General features: G+C 54.1%; 1 protein-coding gene across 3 annotated transcripts in view; it reads left to right on the forward strand.

The window, feature by feature from the left end:
• GNG7 (G protein subunit gamma 7) overlaps positions 1-18,828 on the forward strand; it is a 79,930-nt gene extending 61,102 nt beyond the window's left edge. For all 3 annotated transcript variants that reach the window (XM_062015152.1, XM_062015153.1, XM_062015155.1), the window contains 2 exons: positions 14,813-14,931; positions 18,588-18,828. In XM_062015152.1, the coding sequence (XP_061871136.1) occupies positions 14,851-14,931; positions 18,588-18,713 (207 nt within the window). In that variant the 5' untranslated portion in view covers positions 14,813-14,850 and the 3' untranslated portion in view covers positions 18,714-18,828. The remainder of the gene's footprint in view (positions 1-14,812; positions 14,932-18,587) is intronic.
• Positions 18,829-24,834: the final 6,006 nt, after the last annotated feature.

Genomic DNA, 24,834 nt, shown 5'->3' on the forward strand with positions numbered 1-24,834 from the left:
GACAGAGTAAAGCAAATGCCAGTCAATGTTTCAAGCTGTCCTGCTGGAAATGTGCTAAAGTTCTGCTAAGAAATGTACTTGCAAGGCCTCTTGGGGATTGTTGTCAGACCTAGCTGATAGAGCACCCAGGAATTTAGCACAGTAGGATGCAGTTCTGTTTTAATTGCCTGTGTAGCTGGCTCTTCCCCTGGCTTTGCAGAACAGGATTAGCAGTTCCTGGGATCATCATTGACAGCATTCTCATTTTCACTTCAGGTGAAGATCTTGCAATGTGTTGAAATGAATCAGATTGAAAACAAAACCCCCCCCAAAAAGCCAAACTTTCTACTTGCAGTGATGATGCAAAGAGACCGTCTTGCCCTTGGGGACAGCCTTTTAGTCACTGCCCATGGTGGCAAACATGAGCAGCAGGAGCCAAGTATTGCAAATGCTGGGGTTCTGCTCACTTTCTGACTATCCCAAGTGTAAAGCAATGCTCTGACAGCAGAAAATGTCCTGTGATTTATAGGCTTTCTTTGGAAGCTGGTTTAGGTGTGCTGTGGCCAACCCTGGATCAGCCTCTTCAGTCACACAAAAGAAGCCGAAATGCTTTTGGCTTCTCTTCCTGAAGAGGTTTCTTCATGGCTCTGTGCTACACCAAGGCTCATCAATGAGCTAGTCAGCATTTTTCTTGCCTGCTCAGCATCATCTGAATGCTGCTTCCCAGTACTGAGGCTTGTCTAGAGAACAGTCACACAGAGGATCTCTTATCATCCTGCGTTTGAACAGAAGGTATTTCAGTAAGTAAATATTGTTGATGTAACCCTCAGGCTTGTTTTTTTACCAAGCTTGATGGTTGCAAACATTCCTCTTGGTACAGAGGCTGGAATGAAACCAAATCCAATACAGAAAAGTCTCAGCACATCTCCCACCAAGGGCTGGGGGGGATGAGCTCTCCCAGCCTTACAAGGCACCCACGCTGTGTATCGTTCTGCTTTGGGACGTTGCTCACAGTGGGCTGAAGGGGGACACTTCACCCTGAACTCCTTCAGCACAGGCAAAAGCCTAGAAGGAAATAAATCAGCCTTGAATTCTGGTCCAAAGGTCAACAAGTAAGAGTGACACTGGAGCAGATGTCCCGGGTGCCTCGGTGTGGGATATCTTGTCCCCAAGCATCAGATGACCTCACCTAAGCCTCCCTGATGACTTGTCTCTGCGGTGACAAGGACTTCAAACCACCCTGTCTTCACTTTGGCCTGCTGAGTAATAACAAAAGGTCTCTTGTGTGTGTACATAAAAGTCAGAAAAGCTTAAGTTACAGTGAATTCTGCTTCCAGGTTTATTCACACGTGTGTGGGATCAGATGGCTGCTCCCATGTCCCCACCGACTGCAACTGCAGCCTTGAGCCGGCGCCTGTGCCGAGGGAAAACACCCGCCGTGGCAGCCCAGGGGATTGATTGCTCATCTGGTTATTTGAGCCTGATCCTGCTGGGGCAGGACAAGCAGCTGAAAGCTGCTGCAGACCAGCTGAAAACAATGAGGCGAGGGTAAACTGCTGTTTGCTTTAACAGGGCTGCAGGGCTATTTATAGCTACTTTGAAACAGGATTTGAATGCACATAAGTAGAATAGCTCCAGTCAGTGCACTGAACAAACCCTGCTTCTTTCTCCATACCACACCAAGAGGGAGCTGAGGGGTTTATTGTGCTGGGCAGGTTTATAATGGCTGTGTTACCCTGATTATTTACCAGTTCCCTATCTCCTCAAGAAGCGTTGAGCAAGCTCTGCCCTGGCTGTACAATGAGGATATTGTCACTTGTGGTTCTGATGTCATTCCCACCAAACGCTCTTTCCACAGTGAAAAACTTGAAGTTACTTGAAACCAAAGGCTTTGCCCTTTCCATCCCCTGTGTGCAGAGCTGTGTGAAGTTCACCAACTGTGCTCTGCCAGGCTCACCTTGCCCCAAAGCCCTGCACAGCTCCCAGCATCTTTGAGGTTATAACCAGTGCTCCTCAGCAAGGCTTGTTCCTCACAATATTTGCCTTGAATTCTTATTTGGGGGTTTTCTTGTAAGCTTGCTTAAATTCCATGTGGCTAATTACCTTGCTAAACATGTACTCCTGGCATGGGGAGAAGCAATGTTGCTTGAGATAAAGCTTGAAAGTATTCTGCTCATGGCCTGCAAGCAGTGAGGTGGCTGTGAATTCATCTGAATGCTGGCGTGGCAAAGGGAAATATTGGCTGTTTAGGAGGCTCAGGAAAGAGCCTTACCCCTGTGATAAGATAACTTTTTATCTTGGGCATTGTGGTGACTTGAGAGTGTAGGTATGTCAGGGGCTTGTTGCTTTTAATAGCTCTGACAGGGAAATTCTCTGCTGCATTCTCCACCAAAACACAGCAGCTCTGCCAGTTGACTCAGACTGTGCCCTCGTCTCTGGTTTCTTCCCTTTTCCCTCAGAAAAGAATTTGGTGTCTCCTTTTAGCACTCCCAGGGTTTGAGTCTCTTGGATAGGAAGCTGAAAACCTTGAGACTGAGCCACAATCAAGGTACTGTCTAAAGGAAACTGTGTGGATGTAAATCCCAGTGGCCAAAGGGTCTCCCCTTTTAAACAAGGTGAGGGGTTTTTTTTATGCAGCAGGACTTTTTGGGTGTCTGGCAGTTATTCTCCTTTGCTCTCTCCAAGTTTTGATGTGCAGGTCCAGGTCCATCTGCCTGTCTCTCTGTGCACAGCCACAGGTGAGAGCATCGTGTCTGTGTGGCTCTGAAGTGAAGATGAACGTGGGTTTTCCCTCTTCAGCCACTTGCTTATCTGTAGAAAACTCACAAGTCATTTCAAAAGCTTCCCACCCACTCACAACCCAAGGAGCTGCAGAGCAGAGGGGACTGCTGGGTGCTGCAGGCTGCTCACTCAGCTGTGTCATGGCTGGGGGCTTGAAACCTGCTGATCTCACTGTGCAGTAACACACACATGAGGCTGATGAATTCACATGAGCTCATGGTGTAGCTCAGGAACCTTTGTAGGCTCAGGGAAGAAGGGAATAAAGCACTCTGCCAGGTTACATCTTCCTGTGCCTCCTCTCAATGCCTTGAGTGCTGATGCTTGCAGCATTTCCCAGCTCAGATCTTGGGAGCTATGGGTAATTCTCAGGAAGCTTTGTGATACTCAGCCTAAACTTCCTTTTCTTTTATCTCCTTCTATAACTTAAGACTCCTGTGCCAGGACACAGCCCAGCTTCCTGCTTTGTCTTTATGCCCTCCTGTTGAATGTGGAGCTGCTAAGTCCTCCCAGACAAGGACAAACTCCACAGTTGTCTAGCCAGGATACACATATTTAGTTCTCAATCCACTGAAATCACTAAGTCAATACCTCTCTCTTTTCAAGCCACAATTGAAGACACAAGCCTGAGTTGGAATTGCATTTATAGCCAGGGCAATCTGTGGACTCCAAGACCTGGAAACTTCTCCATAATCACTTCCCAAATGATTGCATGTGCAAATTAATGACTTAACAGCAAAATGATGAGGAAGGACTCATCCTGCCCATCGCTTTTTAGTGGGATGATTGGGGTTTGGTGTGTTGGTATCATGGGTTTCTGCTGGAAGGCTGGAGCAGAGCTGCCAGCTTCCCTTGCAGGAGCTGCAAAGGCAGAGCAGTGCATTTGTAGTTTCACTGTTATTAAGACAGAAACTCACCCAGAGTGTTCTGTGAAACATCAGTGTTACTCCTCACAGTCCCTTTTTGGAAGGAAACTAGGGGTGCCTTGGGTGGGGTTTTGCCTGTGGCACCACCTGCACTTGAGCATTGCTTAAGCAAAGCACAAATATTCCAGGAGTTGACTACAAAAGCAGCCCTCATTCCAGTGCTCTGGGTGAAGTACTGGTTCCTCAGGGTAGGATCACAGGATGGGTTGTTGGCTTGCGTGTCATCAGGCTGTTTGAAGAGCATGTATTTACTTAAAAGATCAGAAATGTCCTTGAGTTTCAAAACCTGCACTGAAGTGATTAACGTGTTGCTGAGATAGTTGTGGAGCACAGGAGTTGAAATGTGCAGGCATTTACAACCTGGCTTTGAAGAGCAGGTGGAAGTTCTCTTTTCCACTTGTCTCAAGATGAGACATTGATGCTGGTGAGGAGATCCAGAGTGTTGGGGGGCTCCTGAGTTCTTGTCATGGTTTCTTCAAGGAGAGGGATGGCATTTGTATGGCTTAGTCATCTCTGGCACTGAGAAGTAGGAGAGGAAACTGCAGGTGAAAGGAGCAGATTCAAAGCTAGAGCCTGTCATGCAGGGCCAAGGAGTGAGAGGTTTTGGGGTGCAGCACTGTCTGCAGTTTTAGAGTCATGGAGTTGTTTTGGTTGGCAAAGCCCCTGAAGCTGCTGCAGCCCCAGCCCTCCCCTCACCCTGCCCAGCCCAGCACCGACCCACAGCCCTCAGCACCTCAGCTCCAGGGCTTTGGGATCTCCCCCAGCTCCCTGGGCAGCCTGGCACAGGGGCTGACACCCCTCTCAGAGAAACAGTTCTGCCTCAGCTCCAACCTCAACCTCCCCTGGGGCAACTGGAGCCCATTGCCTCTTGTGCTGTCACTTGTTAATTGGGAGCAGAGCCTGACCTCCAGCTCTGCAGCCTCCTGTCAGAGAGTGCTCCTGTCTCCCCTCAGCCTCCTCTTCTCCAGCCTCAACACCCCCATTCCCTCAGCCCCTCCCCAGCACCCTTGTGCTCCAGCCCCTTCCCCAGCTCTGTGCCCGGCTCTGGCCACGCTGCAGCAGAAGCTGTGGAGGCCTCTGCAGCAGCACTGGAGCTGCTCATGCACCTGCACAAGCGACTGAAACTGCTGTTGAGGTTTGTTCTGCTTTTCTGCTCGTCCTTACTTCCTTTTTTAACTGCTACCAATGCCAGCCCAGCACTCTGAATGCCACAGCTCCTCTGAGGGGAGTACAAGTAGCAGCCCTGAAGTTGTGTGGCCCGATTCTCGTGGCAGGACTCCTGCAGAAGCCGTGAGCACTCGCTGCTTGTGTGCAAGGATCTGATTTCCCCCCTTCTATTTGATTTGTGACTGCACTGACCAGAAATGCAGGAAGGATCAGGACAGGGCAGGCTTTGCACTGCAAGTTCTGCTTTATTTACTACCCTCAACCCATAACAGCCCTGAAGCACCGTGACTACAGCCCAGCGTTGGCTCCTGGTTTAAATTACATGGTGGAGCATTTATGATGTACATGGCCATCCAAACTGTACCATGGACTATGCAGAAGTTCAGAGGTGACCCAGACCTGCAAGAGGGAAGCCAGATCCCTCAAGAGCCTGCTGCTTGCCTGCAGGCACTTCTGCTTTGCACCAATGTATCTGCAGCTCCCACACAGACAAGCCAAAGAGAAACCTAAAGCTCTGTCTTGCTTTTGCATTTCAAACCCAGTGCCTTGCTGGTTGTGGTGATGGCTCCAGGTAACAACTGATGTAAATACCTTTGCACTGGGGTGTTTTCTCTCTTTTTTTGGGTGTTTCTTTTCTTTTTTTGTTAATGTGTGGTCTAAAAATAAGGCTGGAATGTGCTGCAGTGACTCAGGGTACATGCTCTGCAGCACCCAAGTGCTGATTGTCTGTAATTGCCGTGGCAGCCCTGCCAGGTCCCACCCAGCTGGCACCAAAGCTGCTGCAGATAGACTGGGGAGAAGGGGAAATTTCAAGGCAGGCTTAATAGGACAGCATGAGTTAAGTGGGGAGGCTTCAGGCTACCCTGGAAACAAGGTCTCTTGAAGGTTCTGTAGCTTAGCTGGCAGATGTGTCCTGCAGGATTTCACGCTCTCTCAGCCAGGTAATCATTGCCTTTAATGGGAAGGAAATGGAGCTTACACATCTCCAGGGATGCTCTCTCCTTCCAAAATCCTTGGCTAATTCAAAAGTAGAGCAGTGCAAGAGACAAAATACTTCAGCAGTTAATGGAACTCCTGGTACAGACAGAGCTGTACGTGAGACAGGGTCTGTCACAGCCGGGCTGGAGCTGCCAGTGGCTGCAGGAGAGACATGAAGCATCTTCAGATACATGGCCTAGTTCTAACCTGTTGTAAGGAGGCTGTAATTTACCTGGGCAGGGGTGGTGTGAAGGGACATTTCTGCCGATTTAAAGGAGCTTGTGCACACTTTGTTAACCTGTTTAGTGCCAAAGTGCAACACTTTGGTGTCCCCAAGCTGCAAGTGCTGCAGAGCAAGGTGTGAAAGATCCACTGGATCCTTTCAACACTGACATGAGGAGCAATCTTCCTCCTGAGCAAGAGGCAGAGAGAGGAGAAGCCCAGTGCTTCCCACCACTGCCTCTTTAAGAAGAGTTTCTCCATCCATCCTGGGGATGGTTCTGTGGCCGAGCTCCTCGCTGTGCTCTCCCCGAGTATTGTCCCATGCCATAGAAACGTGGAGCTCTTAGAGGGTGGAGGGGGGAGGAAAGGAAAACTTGCTGCACTCAGGAAAAAATTGAATAGCTCATTCAGCTGGTAAGCTACTGATGCAGGAAGTGTAAAAGAAAAATGGAGCCTGCTTTGTTCTGCCCAGACAAGGAGTAAATGCCATTGCCCTAACAGCCTTTTTCTGTTCCAAAAAAGCATGAGGTCATCTTTAAAAGCAGTAACTACTGAGAGGGTTTACACTGGGTTACCAGTCTCAGGCTCCCCCATGGTTCCCCCCCTCTGCCTTTCCTGGCACCAGCCCGGCTCAGGGCTCGGCGCGGGATGGTTCCGGCACAGCGCCTGGTGCTCTGCTCCTGTGCTGGGGCTGCTGCTGGGTGCCTGGCCCTGGCCCAGAGCCTCAGCAGAGGGGCTGCAGGCTTTTGTCTGGGAGGGAACTGCTCCATGATGGGGTCTCTGAGCACAACAGGCTGTGTGCTGAGGGGAGCTCACCTCTCCAGCCAGGGTTGGGTGCTCTGAGGCTGCCAGGCAAGGTGGTTGCTGAGCAGAAACACAGAATCATTTCAATTGGAAAAGACCTTTGAGATCATCAGGTCTCATCACTAGCCTCACCCTGCCCAGCCCACCACTAACCCCTGGCCCTCAGCACCTCAGCTCCAGGGCTTTGGGATCCCTCCAGGGCTAGGCACTCCCCCAGCTCCCTGGGCAGCCTGGCACAGGGCTGACACCCCTCTCAGGGAAACAGTTCTGCCTCAGCTCCAGCCTCAACCTCCCCTGGGGCAGCTTGAGGCCGTTTCCACTTGTCATGTCACTCGTTACTGGGGAGCAGAGCCTGACCCCCAGCTCCCTGCAGCCTCCTGTCAGGGAGTGTCAGAGAGTGCTGCTGTCTCCCCTCAGCCTCCTCTTCTCCAGCCTCAACACCCCCATTCCCTCAGCCCCTCTCCAGCACCCTTGTGCTCCAGCCCCTTCCCCAGCTCTGTGCCCGGCTCTGGCCACGCTGCAGCCCCTCAGTGTCCCTGTGGCAGTGAGTGAGGGGCCCAGCACTGAGCACAGCCCTGGAGCTGCAGCTTCCCCAGGGCCCAGCACAGGGGGACAGTCACTTCCCTGTATTGCTCAGGTTGTTGCTTAACTTCCCTGTTGTTGATCAGGTGTTGCCCGTGGTCATGTGGGAGATGGTTTTATGCACCTCTGTGGCTCCTCTGTGGCTCTGGAGTTGGTGCCATCTCAGTGATGTAGGACATTCCCCCTCCTGTGAACACATGCATGCTGTGCTATGGTGCAACACTGCTGGCAGTTGGACTACTCTTTAAAAACCCAGTTTGGTTGAGGCTGAGATCCAGGAGCACATCCTCCTCCCCTGACCATCTCCCCACATCTCTTCAGCAGCACAATGTACCCAATAGTACCTCATCCCTCTGATCCCTTGATGGGAGGGTGACTGGAAAACGATGCCTTGCCTGCAGGCTGCTGGAGATCTCCTGTCCCAGCGCAGCTGCAGCCCTGGGACATCCATCACCATCATTCCCACAGTTGTTTTGGTGGGGTTCTTTTTTCAATCTGCATTAGGGGAGGGGGGGGGGGGGGGGGAGGCACAAAGCAGCAGAACTGTGGCAGTTGCTCAGATGTTCACTTGTTTATTTTAGCCTGCTAGGAGTGGCTGCTTCCAGCTATGAGAAGTATGGGAAGAATTCAGAAGCTGGAGGGATCAGGGCATATTTCTTCCCTGGCGTCACGCTTCCTGCTGGCTGGGCTGCAGAGGCTGGGAGCGTGCAGGTGGCACCCATTGCATTAAAGAGAAAGGAGGTTTGTGCCTTGTCAGTGATTAACACTTGTGGGTGCAAGGCCCTGCTCTCAAGGTGCAGCTCAGAGGCGTGCCAAGGCAAGCCCGGGCTCCCTGCACTCTGCCATGCCCACATGGGGCAGTTTCGTCCTCGTGACCTGGATCCTGTTGTAACGAGGGGAGGGTGAGATGGAGAGTCCCTCTGCCTGTGTTATGGGACAGGGGAAGGTGCAGGGTGCTGAGCCCTGACCTGCAGCGACCTCCCTTGTGATCCCTCATGGAGGGAAGTGCTGCTGGGGCAGGGTTGGGTGGCTGAAGGGACTGAGTGGGCAGAGCCCTCCTCAAACCAAGATGCTCAGCAGAGGAGGCGTCTGCCTTGACACACAGCTTGTGCTGAGTCACAGCTCAGCAGAGCCAGCGCTGCTGTCAGTGCTGCTGCACACTTCTGACTCAGGACCTGCGCTGCTTTGGATTGGGGTGAGGGGGTTTTGTTCCCCTCCACTGAAGCAGCCCAAGTCATTACCTTTGCAGTGTAGCCTGTACATGATGAATTAGCTAATGAAAAAGCTCAGGGAGCAGCAGAGGTGCCTGCTCTGCAGTGATAAGTCAGCCTTGCTTTGACGTCAGTGGGCTGTGCAGAACTGACCGTGCCCAACGTTCAGTCCCCTCAAATGCCTGTTCCACGCTCGCCTCAGCTCAATTGGAGTTCCAACAGCAACGTGCTGCCTGAAAACAGCCTCATGCTGCCTGAAAACAGCCTCCTTTGTGAAACACTGCAGAACCTGACGTGGTTTTGCTGAGAGCCTGAACACAAGCAACCTGCTTTTGTAGCACTCACTGGCATCCTTTACATTCCTTTGATGTAGAAGAGGGCACTGGTGGCTGTTCTCGAGTGCAAGACCAAGCTGGGGCAGGACACAGTAATGAGCATCCTGACCTGCTTTTGGTTCATAATCTATAAACCAGCTGAAAGCAGCAAATCCTGATAATTCCAGAATTCAGCCTGACTTAACTGTTGGGCCCCTGTCCTCTGTCTTGTGTTTCCTGAAATAGGCAGAAATGCTCAGGGGATGTTGATGCTGCAGCCAGATCCTGACTTGGGACCATGTTTGCTTCATTCCTGAATGAAGCCCGCGCTCCTGGCTCTCCATTTACTCACTGCAAGGTTTCTTAACCCTCCCTCCCTGCTGCTTGAGTTGGCATTGACCTTGAGAAATGCCACTAGATAATCTATCATTGGCCATGCCCTTGTGTCCTCTTAATTTTTATTGATCTTCAATGTGTCACTTCCTGCAGCAATATTTGTCAGACTCTGTCCCCACTGTGTAACTGTGACATCTTGCTGGAGCCCCAGCCCTGTTAATGCCTCTGCAGCCGCCTGCCAGATTGCTGTGCTGCTGGAGGAGGAGGAGGGGACAGCAGCCCAAAGAGTTGCAAGACAGTCTGATGATTTCAGCCCTCCTGGAATTGATTCCAGGACAACATGAGGAAACACACCCCGAGTTATCATCCTGTTACCGCAATGGGAGCCGCTTCTGACAAATCAGCTTGTCCTGTCTGGCCTTCCAGGAAAGCTGCTGGGAGAAGATGGATCAGCTGGGAGGGCACAAAGTGCTCTGGCAAAGATGTGGGAAGGTTTCTTTCCTGCTGAATGATGTGTGTTGGTGACTCAGCAAAAGGCCTGGCGTTTGTGCAGAGTCACGGGTAGGTGCTGGGAAGGGAAGAGGCAGCGCAGGCTGCGGGCTGGGGCAGGAGGAGTCGCTTGTGGCTCTTCACCCCCCTTGCAGGAAGGAAGCCTGGCTCTAGGGATTATTTCTCCACAGTCAGATGACAGAGCAGAGGCAGGAGGATATGCATGAGACCAGGGTGTCCTGACTGTCCCGTGGTTCCTCCCCAGGCCCAGCTGCACACATCACCTCCTCATCCTTATGCAGATGCTGATTTCTTTAACACAAAGACTGGGAAAGGGATGACGCAGCTGTGTCCTAACTGTGTGACCTTCTCCTGATCCAGATGGACCTGCTTTAGCAGGGAGATTGGACTAGATGATCTTTAGAAGTCCCTTCCAACCCCTACCACTCTGTGCTTCTGTGATTGTACCTGTCATCCTGGTTTGCATCACACGTACATTACTCCGTGTGCTTCTCTGTGGCTTTGTTCCAAACAGCTTTACCTCACGAGTTATTTGCACACTCCTGTGAGGTGCTACATGACATCTTTACAGTTTGGTTTGGCTTTAATAAAAACCCTGAGGACTTTCTGTGTGTGCCATGCAGCAGCCCACTGGGTCTTTTGTATCGGTGGTCTCTAGCTGCTAATGACGTTGCTTAGTTAATTATTCACTAACAGAAGCTGGTTTGAAACTCAGAGTAGTCTTGGAGTGTGGCTGCCTTACCTGACCTGTGCCAGCAGCCTGGGCTTGAGAGGAATGCACATCCTGCTGCAGCTCTGCAGATCCTGGGACCACATGGCTGTGGTTGACTCTGTGCCAACAGCAACTTTGACCCGACTTGGCTCAGCAGCTCTGAACTGGGAGCCACCAAGGAGCCTTGGTGATGCACAGGACGGGCAGCTGCTGCAGGCTGCAGCTGGAGGAGGCTTTTTGCATCCAGCAAAACCCCCCTTGACCTTTCTGAGAGCTTTCTGAGGCTGCTGAAATGTGTACTTCGAAGTTTCAACCCCTGTAAGAGGAACTGCACCATCAGCACAGCGTGTGGGGAATCGATCCCTCCGTTCCTGGATCCCCTGAGGGAAGCCAGTGGTGATGGTGGCTCAGGGGGAAGTAGAAGCTGCTGCTGCAGACTTTGTAGCTATAAAACCACCAACACTGTGCTCAGCTGCTGCATTTGATGCTTGGGAGAGGGCAAGTGCATTGCTGCCATCAGCAACATGGGGTCTTGCTGGATGGCTGATGGTTGGAGAATCCCAGAATCCCTGAATGCTGGGGCTGGAAGGGCCCTGCAGAGCTGCTCCAGCCCCTTCTAAAGGATGTTCCCCTCACTCAGGGGGCACAGGAACGTGTCCAGGTGGGGTTGGAAACCTCCTGAGAAGGAGCCTCCACACCCTCCCTGGGCAGCCTGGGCCAGGGCTCCCTCACCTCAGCACCAAAGGACTTTCTCCTCCTCTTCCAGTGACATGTCCTGTGTTGCAGCTTGTGCCCCTTGTCCTGGCACTGGGCATCACAGAACAAAGACTGTCCCTGTCCTCTTGACACCCACCCTTTAGGGATTGATCAGCACTGAGAAGGGCCCCCTGAGCTCAGGCTTCTCTTCTCCAGGCTGAACAGCCCCAGGGCTGCAGCCTTTCCTCCTCACACACATGTTCCATCCCCTCAGCATCTTGCTGTCCCTGCACTGGCCTCTCTCTAGCAGTTCCCTGTCTCTCTGCAACTGGGGAGCCCAGAACTGGCCCCAGGACTCCAGCTGAGGCCTCCCATAATCAGAGCAGAGGGGGAGCAGAACCTCCCTTGACCTGCTGCCCACACTCTCTTGCTGCCCCCAGGCTGCCATTGGCTCTTGCCCACGAGGGCACGTTGCTGCTCATGTTTAGTTTATTACCACCCAGCACTCTCAGGTCTCTCTCCTGAAGCTGCTCCCCAGCAGGTCACCCCCAGCCTGTGCTGGTGCTGGGCTTGTTCCTCCCCAGGTGCAGGACCCTCATGAGGTTCCTCTCTGCTCAACTCTCAAGCCTGACCAGATCTTGCTGAATTGCAGCTCAGATTTCTGATATATCAGCCACCTCTCCCACTTTGGTGTCATCAGTGAACTTACAGACAGTGGTGGTGAGCTGGAGAGCAGTTGTTGGCTCAGGGAAGGCAGATGCCTCTGCTTGGGAGCTGTAATGACCCAAAGAAAGCAGCATTTCTGATTTACAAGCATTGCATTCTCTTTGCAAAGACTCCCTGGCCTGCAGGGAGTCAAACCACGGGCTGCACGTCTCCCAGCTCTGCAGCAGCAGCTCCCTTAAGCAACTGATTCATCAGCCCTGTTCCATAAACAGGAAGCTGGGAAAGTACAAGCAGGTGATCTTGTGCTGCTCCAAACATCGGTTTCATCTGATTGCTTGGGTGTTTTTTTTCCTCCAACTGCCTGCTAACTGTCGGGGTGAAGAATTGTTTTGTCAATGAGAAGTGAACCGTTTGCACTAGGGAGGTCTTTGAGGTTCAGGGCACGGGTTTAGAAAGAGCTTGATTTTGAGACAGAGCTTTTCCCCAGTCCTAATGCTGCCTTGGACTATTTTGGAACACTTCAAAACAGAACAGGAGAGGAGGATCCATCCCCCAGGGACCAGCCTGCTTCCTTCTCCCAAGTCCCACGGTGCCAGACTTTATTTCAACAACGTGCCTTCCCATGTCTCCCCTGACTAACATCTTCCAGGCCTTGGAGAGGTGGAGATTTCCAAAAAACCCTTCTAATTCAGGGAATCATCTCGTGGTGGAGCTGGTAACTCTGGCTGAAGCACCGTTTGTTTGCTCCCACAACGTTCAGTGTTGCAGACGAAGCTGAGGGCTGGTCAGGGATTGAAAAGCACATCACTGCCAAGCAAAATAATCCCCGAGAGTGCTGTTGTGGTCTGGAATAAACTCCCTTCATGTCTAAACATAGGCGAGACGGCTCAAGTCTGCTAGGATTTTAGATGGGGCAGACACTCCCCCCTCCTCTCTTCCCCTCCCAGTAAAAGCAGCAGTTCAGCATCTGCTTTGAAGCTGCAGGTCCTGGGGAGAAGACTGAAGGAGCCTCTAATTACAGTTAGCACAGAAGGGCTGCAGTGGGCGGCTGGCTGGGGCCCTGGGAGTGCCTTGGTATCTGTCTCCTTGTTTGCTTTGGCTCTTTCCTCCTCCCAGCATCATCTAATGCTTTGTGGGGTGGTGGGAGGTGGTACTCACTGCAGCCCTCTCCCCCTGCTCCCCAGCATTAGTGATCAGGCAGGGGCTGAGTCACTGCCAGACAGGGCAAGGAAGTGACTTTTCCTGACACCTCTGCAGCAGCCCCACGGAGATGATGATCAAGAACTGACCTGAGAAGGGATGTCTGGCCAAGGGAGTCTGGCTCAGACAGTGTGGCCATGCCACAGCCCTGGCTGCTGCCCCACAGCTCCAGCCCAAGTGACAGTGATGGATTATTTTGGTCTGGTAAACAAACTTCTTCAGTTGCTGCTCTTACATTTCGAGGAAGGCTGTTGAGCCGCCGTGTTCTCCCCACGGCTGCAGGGACACGGCCAGGTTGCACCCAGGTGCATTAAAGCCCCACCATCAGCACAGCCAGGGATGGGTGCAGAGTTTGACAGCTGGATGAAGCCTGAGACCCTCAGGGACCAGGGCCTTAATGCACAGAAAAGGGTTGTGCTTCAGCAGAGCTCCCATCCCTGCACTGCTCTGGCTCACCCTGCTGTGCTCTCCCCATTCCCAGCTTCAGGCAGACCCTTATTTTGTGGAAGCTTTAGTTTAGATGTGAGTTCTGGGTGTCTCTTGTGCTTTCAGATCCACCCATGTGTGTACCTGTGGGCTCACTTGCTTCATCCAGTGCTTTGGCATCTTGAGAAGCCTGTGCCCCTTGTCTGTGTCCTGCCTTTCCACCTAGCCTGGGGAATCATGGAATGGTAGAGGTTGGAAGGGACCTTTGGGAAGTCTTGCCTTAATTTCTTAATCTCCCCATTTGAGGGATATTTGTTTGCAAAATGATGGATAAATAGCACAGATCTGAGCTTCTGCAGTACAGAGTGTGCAGTTGCTGCTCAAAGTCATCTTGTGCAGAGGAAATGCTGATACAGGAGTCAGGGCAGAACAAAGGCAGGAACAGATGCAAGAAGGTGCAAGGAATAGATGAGAATCTCAGAATCCCTGAATGCTGGGGCTGGAAGGACCTGCAGAGCTCATCCAGCCCCTGCTCAAGCAGGTTCCCCTGGCTCAGGGGCACAGGAACGTGTCCAGCTGGGGTTGGAAACCTCCTGAGAAGAAGCCTCCACACCCTCCCTGGGCAGCCTGGGCCAGGGCTCCCTCACCTCAGCACCAAAGGACTTTCCCCTTGTGTTTAACTGGAACTTTTTGTGCCTGTTACCCCTTGTCCTGTCACTGGCCACCAGAGAAAAATCTGTGGCCCCATCCTCCTGACACCCACCCTTTAGGGACTGAGCAGCACTGATGAGATCCCCCTGAGCTCAGGCTTCTCTTCCCCAGGCTGAACAGCCCCAGGCCCTGCAGCCTTTCCTCCTCACACACATGTTCCATCCCCTCAGCACCTTGCTGTCCCTGCACTGGCCTCTCTCCAGCAGTTCCCTGTCTCTCTGGAGCTGGGCAGCCCAGAACTGGCCACAGGCCTCCAGCTGTGAGGGTCAATGTTCAGGCCCTGTGTGTGCTCACACTCAGGCCACATTCCCCTCCACATTGCCCCTGCCTGGCTCTCAGCAGCGTGTGGCAGGTTACACAGGCTGGGAAGTGTCTGTTGGCTTTTCCAGCCCCTCACTCGAGTGCATGTGGCAGAAGTTTCTGCAGAAGGAGTTTCCTCTTTCCCCTCTCATTCTCAACTCCCTGTTTGGGGTTTGATTCTCGTAAGAAGCAGCTCGCTGAGAGTGCAGCAAGAGAGCTGTTTAAAGGAAAAGAGAACTTGAAGCAAAGTCAGGAAACATTCAGATGCCAACCCTCCCCCTCTCCCTTGTGCAGGATTCTCACGTGTGGGGGCCTGGAGCCGATGGCAGACAATGTCAACAACTAACAACATAGCTCAGGCCCGGAAGCTGGTGGAGCAGCTCCGCATCGAAGCCGGCATCGAGAGGATCAAGGTGAGCACAGGGGCTGGAGCAGCACCACACATGCCACAGCTGGAGTGGGCAGGGGCAAAGCAAGAAGGGTCCCTTTGGGGTTTTTTCCCCCCTGTGCTGTTGCCATGTCTGCAGCACTGCAGTGTTTCTAGATGAGACCTTTTCCTCTGGGCGCTGCTCCTTCTGAAGCTGCAGCCTGAGCGGCTTCTGCTGGCTGCCAGAGCTGATGGGGACACCCGAGGGTGGATCAGCCACTGGAGGAGGTTTCTGAACCTCAGGGGTTCATCCTTCAAAGGTCCTGAAGCTACAGGACCCCCCTACTCACATTCACTCCAACCTTGTCCTGGTTTCTCACAGCATGGTTTCATTGTCCTTACACATTTTCCTTCTGAAAGTTGCTGCCTGCAGAGTCATTTCTCAGCTGCTGCCCTCTTGGCAGTGAAGAGAGCTGGCAACATGCCTTTGCCCTGGTTTGAGGCATGGATTTGGTAGAAGCAGGGAAGGTTAATTTTGTGCTGCAGTTCTCCAGGATAGCAAACCAGAGTCTATTCTCAGCTGCATGCTGGCTCTCCAGCAGAGGCCCATAATAAAGGTCCCTTTGGCACCTGGGGGTTGGAGCAGGTGAGGTGCCCACAGCCACAGCATCCCCTGGGAATCAGTCACTGAGTCCTCCAGGAGCTTCCACTCTATTCTGGGAACCACCTCAGTGGTCACTGGGCTCCTTCAGCCCCCTGAGCTCTGGAGAACAGCCTTTGCTGGAGACAAACATTAGCATGTGGGCACCAAATCCCAGCTCTGTGAGCAGCACAGCCCCAGGCACTCTCTGAATTTACACCTCTAAAACCACCAAGGAACTGCAGCCATTGCCCAGAGGCTCCCCACATCTGTTCATGGAAAGTCACTTGTCAGTAAGTCCCAGCAAGGAAATGCCTGTGTGTGCTGACACAGGGCACAGTGCAACTGAAATGCTGCACAGTGCAGAGGTGTTAAATCCACCTGAAAGTCTTTGACTTCAGTTTCCTGCTCAAAAAAGGAGGTTTTTTTGCTCTGACTTCCAGTCCCTGTGACTCCAGCAGCAGCAGCAGGTCCTCTGCCACCTCTGCTTTTGATGTGCAGGAGCTCCTGCTGCTTTGAATCTCTCTTGTGGGTGTTTTTTTAAAGCCATGAGGTTTTGGAGCTGTTTTTAGGGCCACCACTTTCCAGACTCCAGTCATGCCCCCATCAGCAAGGCCATTTTAGGGAAGACAAAGTAAATTACAGGTCTTCCCCCAGCACAGACATTGCTGACTGTCCTAAGAATTGCCCTGTCTCAGCTCCAGGATCCCAAAGGGTGCACACTGAGGAGGAGGAGGGTGTGTGTGTACTTACCAACCTTTGTCACCATCACTCTTAAATGCTTTGCAGGGAAAAAAACAACAGTGATGGGACCACAATGTGCTGCTATTTAGGCTGAGTGGAGGAGATGGGCTGTCTGGGTGAGCTTTCAGGAAAGCAAACCTGGCTGTCAAGTGAGGGTGCTGAGGCTGCCACCTCCTCAGTGGGGTCAAATGAGTGCTCCCTCCTCCAGCTCCTGCTCTCCAGAGATGTGATAAATGAGCTGACAGACTTCTGAGGGGAAGGGGCTGTCTCATGAGCTGTCACAGAATCCCAGAATGGTGGGGGCTGGAAGGGCCCTGCAGAGCTGCTCCAGCCCCAGCCCCTGCTCAAGCAGCTTCCCCTGGCTCAGGGGCACAGGAACGTGTCCAGCTGGGGTTGGAAACCTCCTGAGAAGGAGCCTCCACACCCTCCCTGGGCAGCCTGGGCCAGGGCTCCCTCACCTCAGCACCAAAGGACTTTCTCCTCCTATGCCAGGGGCACTGCCTGTGTGCCAGCCTGTGCCTGTTACCCCTTGTCCTGCCACTGGCCACCACACACCAAACACTGGCCCCATCCTCCTGACACCCACCCTGCAGGGATTGATCAGCACTGAGAAGGGCCCCCCTCAGCCTTCTCCAGGCTGAACAGCCCCAGGTTGAGTTGCCCCAGAGATCCTGGGAAGGGAACTGCTGCTGTAAGGCTCTGTGGCTACAACAGGTCACATCTGTCCTTTCCACGTGTGATCTGGTTGTGTCCATGTTTTGCCTTTGCCTTATGTTCAACCAGCTATTAAGTTAATTAGAAGAACAAGAGGCTGCTGCTGATCTCCAGAGCTGTCCCCCCCATCCCCTCACTGCCAGGCTGCTCTGGGCTCTCTGTTCCTAGCAGATGCCTTTGAACTAAAATAAGCAGAGCCCTTAAGTAATAGTTGCTAACAGTTTCAAAACCTCCATTTCTAACATCAGAAGATGACCACTCTCAGCAGCCTTTTTTTTTCCCCTTTCTTTTTTATCCCAGAGCCCTTAAAAATGAGCACAACAAGATCTCCTTTTAAATCTCTTGCTTTGCCTGGGAGTGTTTTTCCCACACTCATCACTGTATTTATGGCAGAGCTTACAAACTGGTTTTCTGCTGTGCCCATTTCCCCTTTTCATACCTCACTGAAATGTTTCTGTGACAAAAAACTGAACCTCAGTTGGGTCTCTTCCTCCTGCCAGAATCTGGTCCTACCTCACACAATGGTGGGGGTGGGAAGGGCCCTCCAGAGCTGCTCCAGCCCCAGCTCCTGCTCAAGCAGGTTCCCCTGGCTCAGGGGCACAGGAACGTGTCCAGCTGGGGTTGGAAACCTCCATGGAAGGAGCCTCCACACCCTCCCTGGGCAGCCTGGGCCAGGGCTCCCTCACCTCAGCACCAAAGGACTTTCTCCTCCTGTGCCAGGGGCACTGCCTGTGTGCCAGCCTGTGCCTGCTACCCCTTGTCCTGCCACTGGCCACCACACACCAAACACTGGCCCCATCCTCCTGACACCCACCCTGCAGGGATTGATCAGCACTGAGAAGGGCCCCCTGAGCTCAGGCTTCTCTTCTCCAGTTGAACAGCCCCAGGGCTGCAGCCTTTCCTCCTCACACACATGTTCCATCCCCTCAGCATCTTGCTGTCCCTGCACTGGCCTCTCTCCAGCACTTCCCTGTCTCTCTGCAACTGGGGAGCCCAGAACTGGCCACAGGACTCCAGCTGAGGCCTCAGCAGGGCAGAGCAGAGGGGGAGCAGAACCTCCCTTGCCCTGCTGCCCACACTCTGCTGGATGCCCCCAGGCTGCCATTGGCTCTTGCCCACGAGGGCACGTTGCTGCTCATGGTTCTTTGCTGCCCACCAGCACTCCCAGGTCTCTCTCCTGGAGCTGCTCCCCAGCAGGTCACCCTCAGCCTTTCCTGGTACTGGGGTTGTTCCTTCCCAGCTGCAGGACTCTGCCCTTGTGCCCCTCAGCAGGTTCCTCTGTGCCCAGCTCTCACTGACTGGCAGCACAGCCTCTGGTCAATCAGCCAGTGCTCCCAGATTGGTGCCAGCAGGGAACTTGCTGAGGGTCCCTCTGTCCCCTCATCCAGGTCATGAATGAAGACATTGAATCAGACTGGCCCCAGTAATGACCCTTGTGAACCTCACTGGCCACAGGCCCAATTCTATGCCCTTCATCACCTCTCCCTCCTCCTCCTCCCAGCACCCCTGGGACCTGCCTGGGCCACGATGCTGCTTCCCTGAGCCAAGCTCTGCGCCTTCACCCTCAATTTCTCCCTCACCTTCTGCTTTCTCCCAATCCTTAGGTCTCCAAAGCATCTTCTGAGCTAATGAATTACTGCGAGCAACATGCCAGGAACGACCCACTGCTGGTTGGGGTGCCTGCTTCTGAGAATCCTTTTAAGGACAAAAAGCCTTGTATCATCCTATAGCTTCCCTGGCTGCAGCACGGGCGATCTCTCAGGCAGAGCACCCTTCTCCATCGACTGAAACCAAGGGATAACAACTCCACTCCGAGGGAGGGTAAACACTAAATGTTGGATTCGACTAGAACTTCAATCTCTAAAACAACAACGACATAAAAACATAATAACACAACCAAATCAAACCACCACAACCCAAACCCCACCAACACATTCAGTCAGGGAAGAGTTGGGTCTGCTCCTGGGCACTGAGAGGAGTCAAATTCCAAACCAGGGAGGGAAAACAAACCCCATCAACATAAATAAGGTTGTGGGGTGGGGTGGGGGAGGCTTTTTAATAGTGACATTGGAAATTGGTGGTGGCAGCAGTTGGGGGGAGGGGAAGTGGGGGGGGGAATTGTGTTTGCCAGTGGGATGTAAGACCTGAGCTGGCAAAACTCTGGGTGGGTCTGATCCAATTAGTTCCCAATTAGCACATCAGTGGAGGAATTTGCTCTGTTTCTTTGAGAGGGGAGGAGGGAGGAGAGTCCAGGTGGGAGGGGGGGGGGGGGGGGGAGAACTAGTATTAAACAAAAGAAGAGAAGAAAAAAATAAGCCCTACAACCAACCCCAACCAAAACAGGGCTGGAAAAATCAGGGCTGCAAATGGATGAGCCCAGGAGGGGGGTGGCTGAGGGGTTCCCGTGGGGAAAGGCTCCCTGGAGTTGTGGCCAGTGGCTGGGAGGGGTTGGGCAAGTGGGGTCAGGCAGCCCAAGGCCCAGGGCAGGTCGGGCTCAAATCCCTCCCATCACCTCGGGGCTTTCTCTGTGTTGTTTCTACTGATTTTCCCCCAAGGAGACTGTGCTGGGGGCAGATGTGTGGGGGGGAGGAAGGATGGGAGAGAAGAGACTTTGTGCTGTGCAGCATCACCTTGAGAAATGGTTTTAAATTGGCCTTTTTGGAAGAGTCTCAATCCAAAGCACTAAAACTGGCACATTTCCCAGTGTTTCCCATCTCCCTCACTGGTTTTCAGTGGGATTCCTTCCACTGAAGCCAGTTCATTCAGGGAGATGAGGCTGTGGAATGAACAGTTGGCTTCCCATCCCCTTGGAAACCACAGAATGTGATTCAAAGCAGGGGGCAGCCCCTGAGGAAGAGGAGCCAGGCAGGTCAGCCTTCCTCCTTCTCTTTTCCTCTGAGAAAGATCAGAGCTCAGGGACGTCCCACCACGTCCCCCCTCGGTGTTGGGGTTTGTCACCCCCCTGTGTTGGCCACCCCACAACCCTGGGGAGAGGACAGGGCGTTGGGTTTAAGGCACCCAGTCCATGGGGTGGTCCTGAACACAGGATACCTGCAGTGCTTTGGGGAAGAGAAGGAAAACAACCCCCCTCTCTCTCTCTCACACACACACACATCTGGTGTGAAATCCTGGGGATTTCCCCCTTCCCCACAGTGTTTTGGATTTGGGTTGAAACTCCACAACCTCCCACTGGGATGAATCCGGCCCCAAAGCACGGGCAGCGCTTCCCATCGCCGTGGGAGAGGGGCTGGAGGAGACCCTCAGCCCTGGGGGAGACCACCTGGACTGTGCTCCCCCTTCATGGCCTGGGCCCATCAGAGGGAAGAACCCTTCTGCAGCCCACACTGGTCAGAGTTGCTGGTGTGGGCAGGGCACTGGGAGGCTTTGCTGGCTTCCCATGGTGGTCTCAGGCTCCCAAAGGCACCGTGAGCTGCTGGGGGCTGGTGGATGTCAGGGGGAGAAGCAAAGCCTGTGGTTACATGGCTGATAGCAGGAAGGGCCAGTGGGCATCTCCCAGGAGGAAGAGCAGCTTCAGAGGGTCTTCTCCAGCGGCACAGGGCCAGGGGGGTGGGGGGCAGGTCCAGCCCCTCTCCAGCACCCACCAGCCCGTGGTTAACAGCTGCTCATTTCCCCTCCTTGGTTGCAGGTATCTCACCATCACTTATTTTTGAGTACACCATCGTTTGCCTTTTGAAACCAAGTTGGAAAACAAACAAAACCCAACAGTCCCCACCTTTTGAACACTTAAGGGCAGCACCTCCTGTGTCCATCCTGCAGCCAATCCCCCCGGGGGGCTTTCGCCTTTCCAGCCTCCCCCTTTATTCCAGGAGGCTCCTGACCCAGCCTCAGGCTTGTGAGTGACCCCCAGGAGCTCACCCCATGAGTGTCAGTGGGGAGAGGCAGCATGGAAGTGGGTTTATTTGGCAGCCCCAGCAGGACAGTGGCTTTTGGTTGTGTTTTGGGGTGAGAAGGATGGTTTCCTGGCGCGTCACTCCGAGCTCCCCGTGTCCCGAGGGGTGCTCCTGAGTTTTGCCACTCCAGGGTGGGGGGTGGTGGGGAGGCTTCCTCTTCTCCAGGAGGGAAATTTCCTCTCTGCCCTTAATCTCGTACAGTTCCAGCCTTATTTTTCTACTCCAGATTGCTGATTTCTTCCTCTATGTTAGAGACCAGTGCATGGTGCTATAGCCGGGACCCCGGCCGGCGCCCGAGCTGCGGCACAGCCGGCGCGACCCCGCGCGAGGTTACCACAGGGGCCACGTCCCCCCAACCCCCCAACCCACCACCGTCCCTGGCTGCCCCAGGGGCTCCCCCTGACACCCCAACCCGGCTGGCCACCGGCCCTGCCGCCTCCTGCCCTCCCTGGGACGGCCACGGGCCGGCTCGTTGCCCGTTGGGCCCCGCTCGGCCCCAGCGGCTCCGGGGTTTGGGGTCAGGCAGCGGGTTGAGGTTCAGCACGGGGCTGGAGCCTGGAGAAGGGGGCAGGGAGCAGCAGGGGGGGGCTCTGGGGGGGTTGGGGGTCAGGTAGTCAGGTGGCTAGCAGCAGCCAAGCAGGGTGAGTGCTGGTGTGTCTCTGGTGTCTCTCTGGGGGGCACAGATCTCTGTGTAAGTCTGGGGGTGACTCCAGGGGGGTCACTGGGTCTCTCTGGGGGTGACTGTGTGAGGACACCAGATCTCTCCATGGGTGACTCCATGAGGGGCACTGGATCTCTCTAGAGGTGACTCCAGGAGATCACCAGGTCTCTCTGGGGGGACACTGGGTCTCTCTGGGAGTGACTCTGGAGGGACACCAGGTCTCCTTGGGGAGAACTCTGAGGGGACACCAGATCTCTCCATGGGGGGCACTGGATCTCTCTGGGGGTGACTCTGGAGGGACACCAGATGTCTCCATGGAGGGCACTGGATCTCTCTGGGGGTGACTCCAGAGGGACACCAGATCTCTCCATGGAGGGCACTGGATCTCTCTGGGGGTGACTCCAGAGGGACACCAGATCTCTCCATGGAGGGCACTGGATCTCTCTGGGGGTGACTCCAGAGGGACACCAGATCTCTCCATGGGGGGCACTGGATCTCTCTGGAGGTGACTCCAGAGGGGCACAGGGTCTCTCTGGGAGTGACTCCAAGGGGCCACAGGGTCTCTCTGGGGATAACTCTGAGGGAACACCAGGTCTCTCCATGAGTGACTCCAGGGGATCACTGGATCTCTCTGGGGGTGACCCCAAGGGGGCACAGGGTCTGTCTGGGGGTGACTCTGGGGAGACACTGGGTCTCTCCATGGATGACTCCAGGGGATCACTGGATCCCTCCAGGGAGGGGGCACTGGATCTCTCTGGGGTTGACTCTGGAGGGACACCAGGTCTCTCTGGGGGTAACTGGGGGAACACCAGATCTCTCCATGGGTCACTCCAGGAGATCACCAGATTTCTGTGGTTAGCTCTAGAGGGAGGGGGCACCGGGTCCCTCTGGGGGTGACTCGTTAGGTGGGGAAAAACAAGAAGTAATCCTTGACCTTGGGGTTGTTTTGTTGTTGTTGCTGTTGTTGTTGTTGTTCCTTTCCTTTCGTTTCATTCCCCTCCGTTCCCTCCTCGTCCGTGTCCGTCCCATCCCGTAGGTGTTTTTGTAGAGCTGAACTGTTCAGTGCAGGTTCCAGTAGCTGCTTGGACTTTGTTAGTGCATTTGCCAAGAAAAAAAACCACAAAAAGAACTAAAAAAAAAGGAAAAAAAGGGAAAAAAACCACCACCAACAAAAAAAAAGACACTTTTCAGGACTTTTTAAGTGCTCAGATGGCAAAGGGGGAGCAGGGGGGGTGAAGGGTGGGCAGCCCCAGCTCCACAAAGGCCTTTTTTTAGCCTCAAAGCCAGGGCCCTTTCTGGTTACTGTGTGGTGAAGCCAAAAATAGAAATGAGAGACAGCAAAAGAGTGAGGAAACATTGCTTTGCTTGGGATTTTCTGCTCCCTTTGCCTTGTCCTCCCCTCCCTGGCTCTGGGACCATCCCAGCACTGGAGCCAAAGGGATTTTTTCCCCCCCTTTTTTTCCTCTGAGTACTTAAAAAAACCCATCAACTTTCTTTAACCAACCTTCAAATAACCCCTTTCCTTCACTGACCAGAAGCCATGTGTCTGAGAACTCTGCTCTCCTCACTTGGGTTTGTTTCTTCTCTCTCTGCTCGATGATGATGATGATGATGATTCATTCTCCTTCCCTTCTTTCTTTCTTTCTTTCTTTGCCAAACTCTGCTCTTGTTGCCAAAAGCAAATCAAGGTTTGTACCAGACTGTCCTTAGGAAGTAACTCGGTGTCTGTATCGTAGGCTCCTCACCACGTCCGCCTTTCAGAGCTCTTGGAGTTTCATTTCTGGTGTGCCATAAAGCCCAGTTTTCTTGCACAGTGTTTAATATTTTGTGGAATCGTTGTTAAGAAGTGAAAATTGATAACACAATAAAAAGGCTCACTTTTCATTTGGCCACACAGCCTCTCCTGCCTCCAGTGCCAATGGAGGAGTGGGGTTGGGTGGGTTTGGTGGACTCCCCCTACCATCCTCATCCCTCCCCCTTCCCCTCAACCACTTGCCCTTCCAGCAGGAGCAAGGGAAGTGGGGTGTGGGGTTGTTGGAGGTGGGTAATGACCGACCCTCCTCTCCCCCTGCTCACGGGGTCTCTCCTACTCACGGGGACCCGCGTTCTCCCACCCTCGGGAGAATCACCGTTGGGCATCACCCACATCCCAGCAAAGCACCGGGACCCTCCTCATCCCACGGAAACGAAACCCAGAGCCGCGTTTCTTCCCTTTGCAGAGCAAAGCAAGGACCCAGCTCCCGGCGCTGGCAGCGGCTCCGGCTTCCCGGCAGTTTCACCCCGGAGCCGCTCCGGGCTCCGGTACCGGCAGCAGCGGCCAGCGCGGCGGCTGCTTTTCCTGGAAGTCAACGGCGTCCGCGCCGGAGGCTTCGGGGACACACTTGGAAGCTGCTGCTGCCCGCTCGACCCAGCAGGAATGTGCTGCTGCGAAGGGCAGGCGGGAGCCGCGTTCCCTCGGCGTGCCGGGAATAGCTGGGATTTTTCAGTGTCTGACCCAAAAAAAAAACCCCGTCGGGCTTTTGGGAAAGGGCTCAGAGGGATGGGCACGGAGCAGCCCCCGCTGCACATCGCCTGCTCGCGGCTGCGCTGGGCTGCTTGGCTCGGGTGGTGCTTGTGCCAAGCTGTGGTGCCCAGGCTCAGCCCCATCTCCCTGCCCAGGGGCTGCCCGGGGGGGTCGCGGGGGTGGACGTTGATCTTTGGGGTGTGGAGGGAAGCGAAGGCACCCGGCAGAGCCCGGGGGGCTGCAGAGAGGGGATGCTTTCCCCACTGATTGTGTAGCCAACAGCGTTTTGGGGCGATGTGGCTTCGCTGGAGGCATCAGCACCATCAGTAGCGGGCTCAGTGCCACCCCCATCCCCTCCTGCAGCCCCTGGGGACACGCAGAGCTGCACCGGCGGAGGGGTCCCTGCACCCACCATCCCACACATGCCCCGGTTCACTTCAGAGGGGACTCGGGGAGGTTCTGCTCCACTCCCACCTTCCTGGAAACCCACCACAAAGCCAACACACCCAGCGCTGGCTCCTGAGGGCACCTGGAAAGCCACCAAAGCCTCCCGCGGGCGCGGAGCCGCGGGCACCGGTGCGGCTCGTGGCACAGAGCTGGGAACGCGGCTAAAAATAACCCTCCCTCCTGCACGGGGCTATTTTTAGCTTCTCTGCAGCTATAATTATCTGCCCTCGGTGTCAGGGCCGGGGAAGCTGCTGGCACGGCGAGCCGAGGCTGCGGGGACATTGACCGTGGTGGCACCAGGGTTTGGCACCAGCAGCGTCCCGGTGGCA

The sequence above is a fragment of the Colius striatus genome, chromosome 25, assembly GCF_028858725.1.
Source record: "Colius striatus isolate bColStr4 chromosome 25, bColStr4.1.hap1, whole genome shotgun sequence".
NCBI lineage: Eukaryota > Metazoa > Chordata > Aves > Coliiformes > Coliidae > Colius > Colius striatus.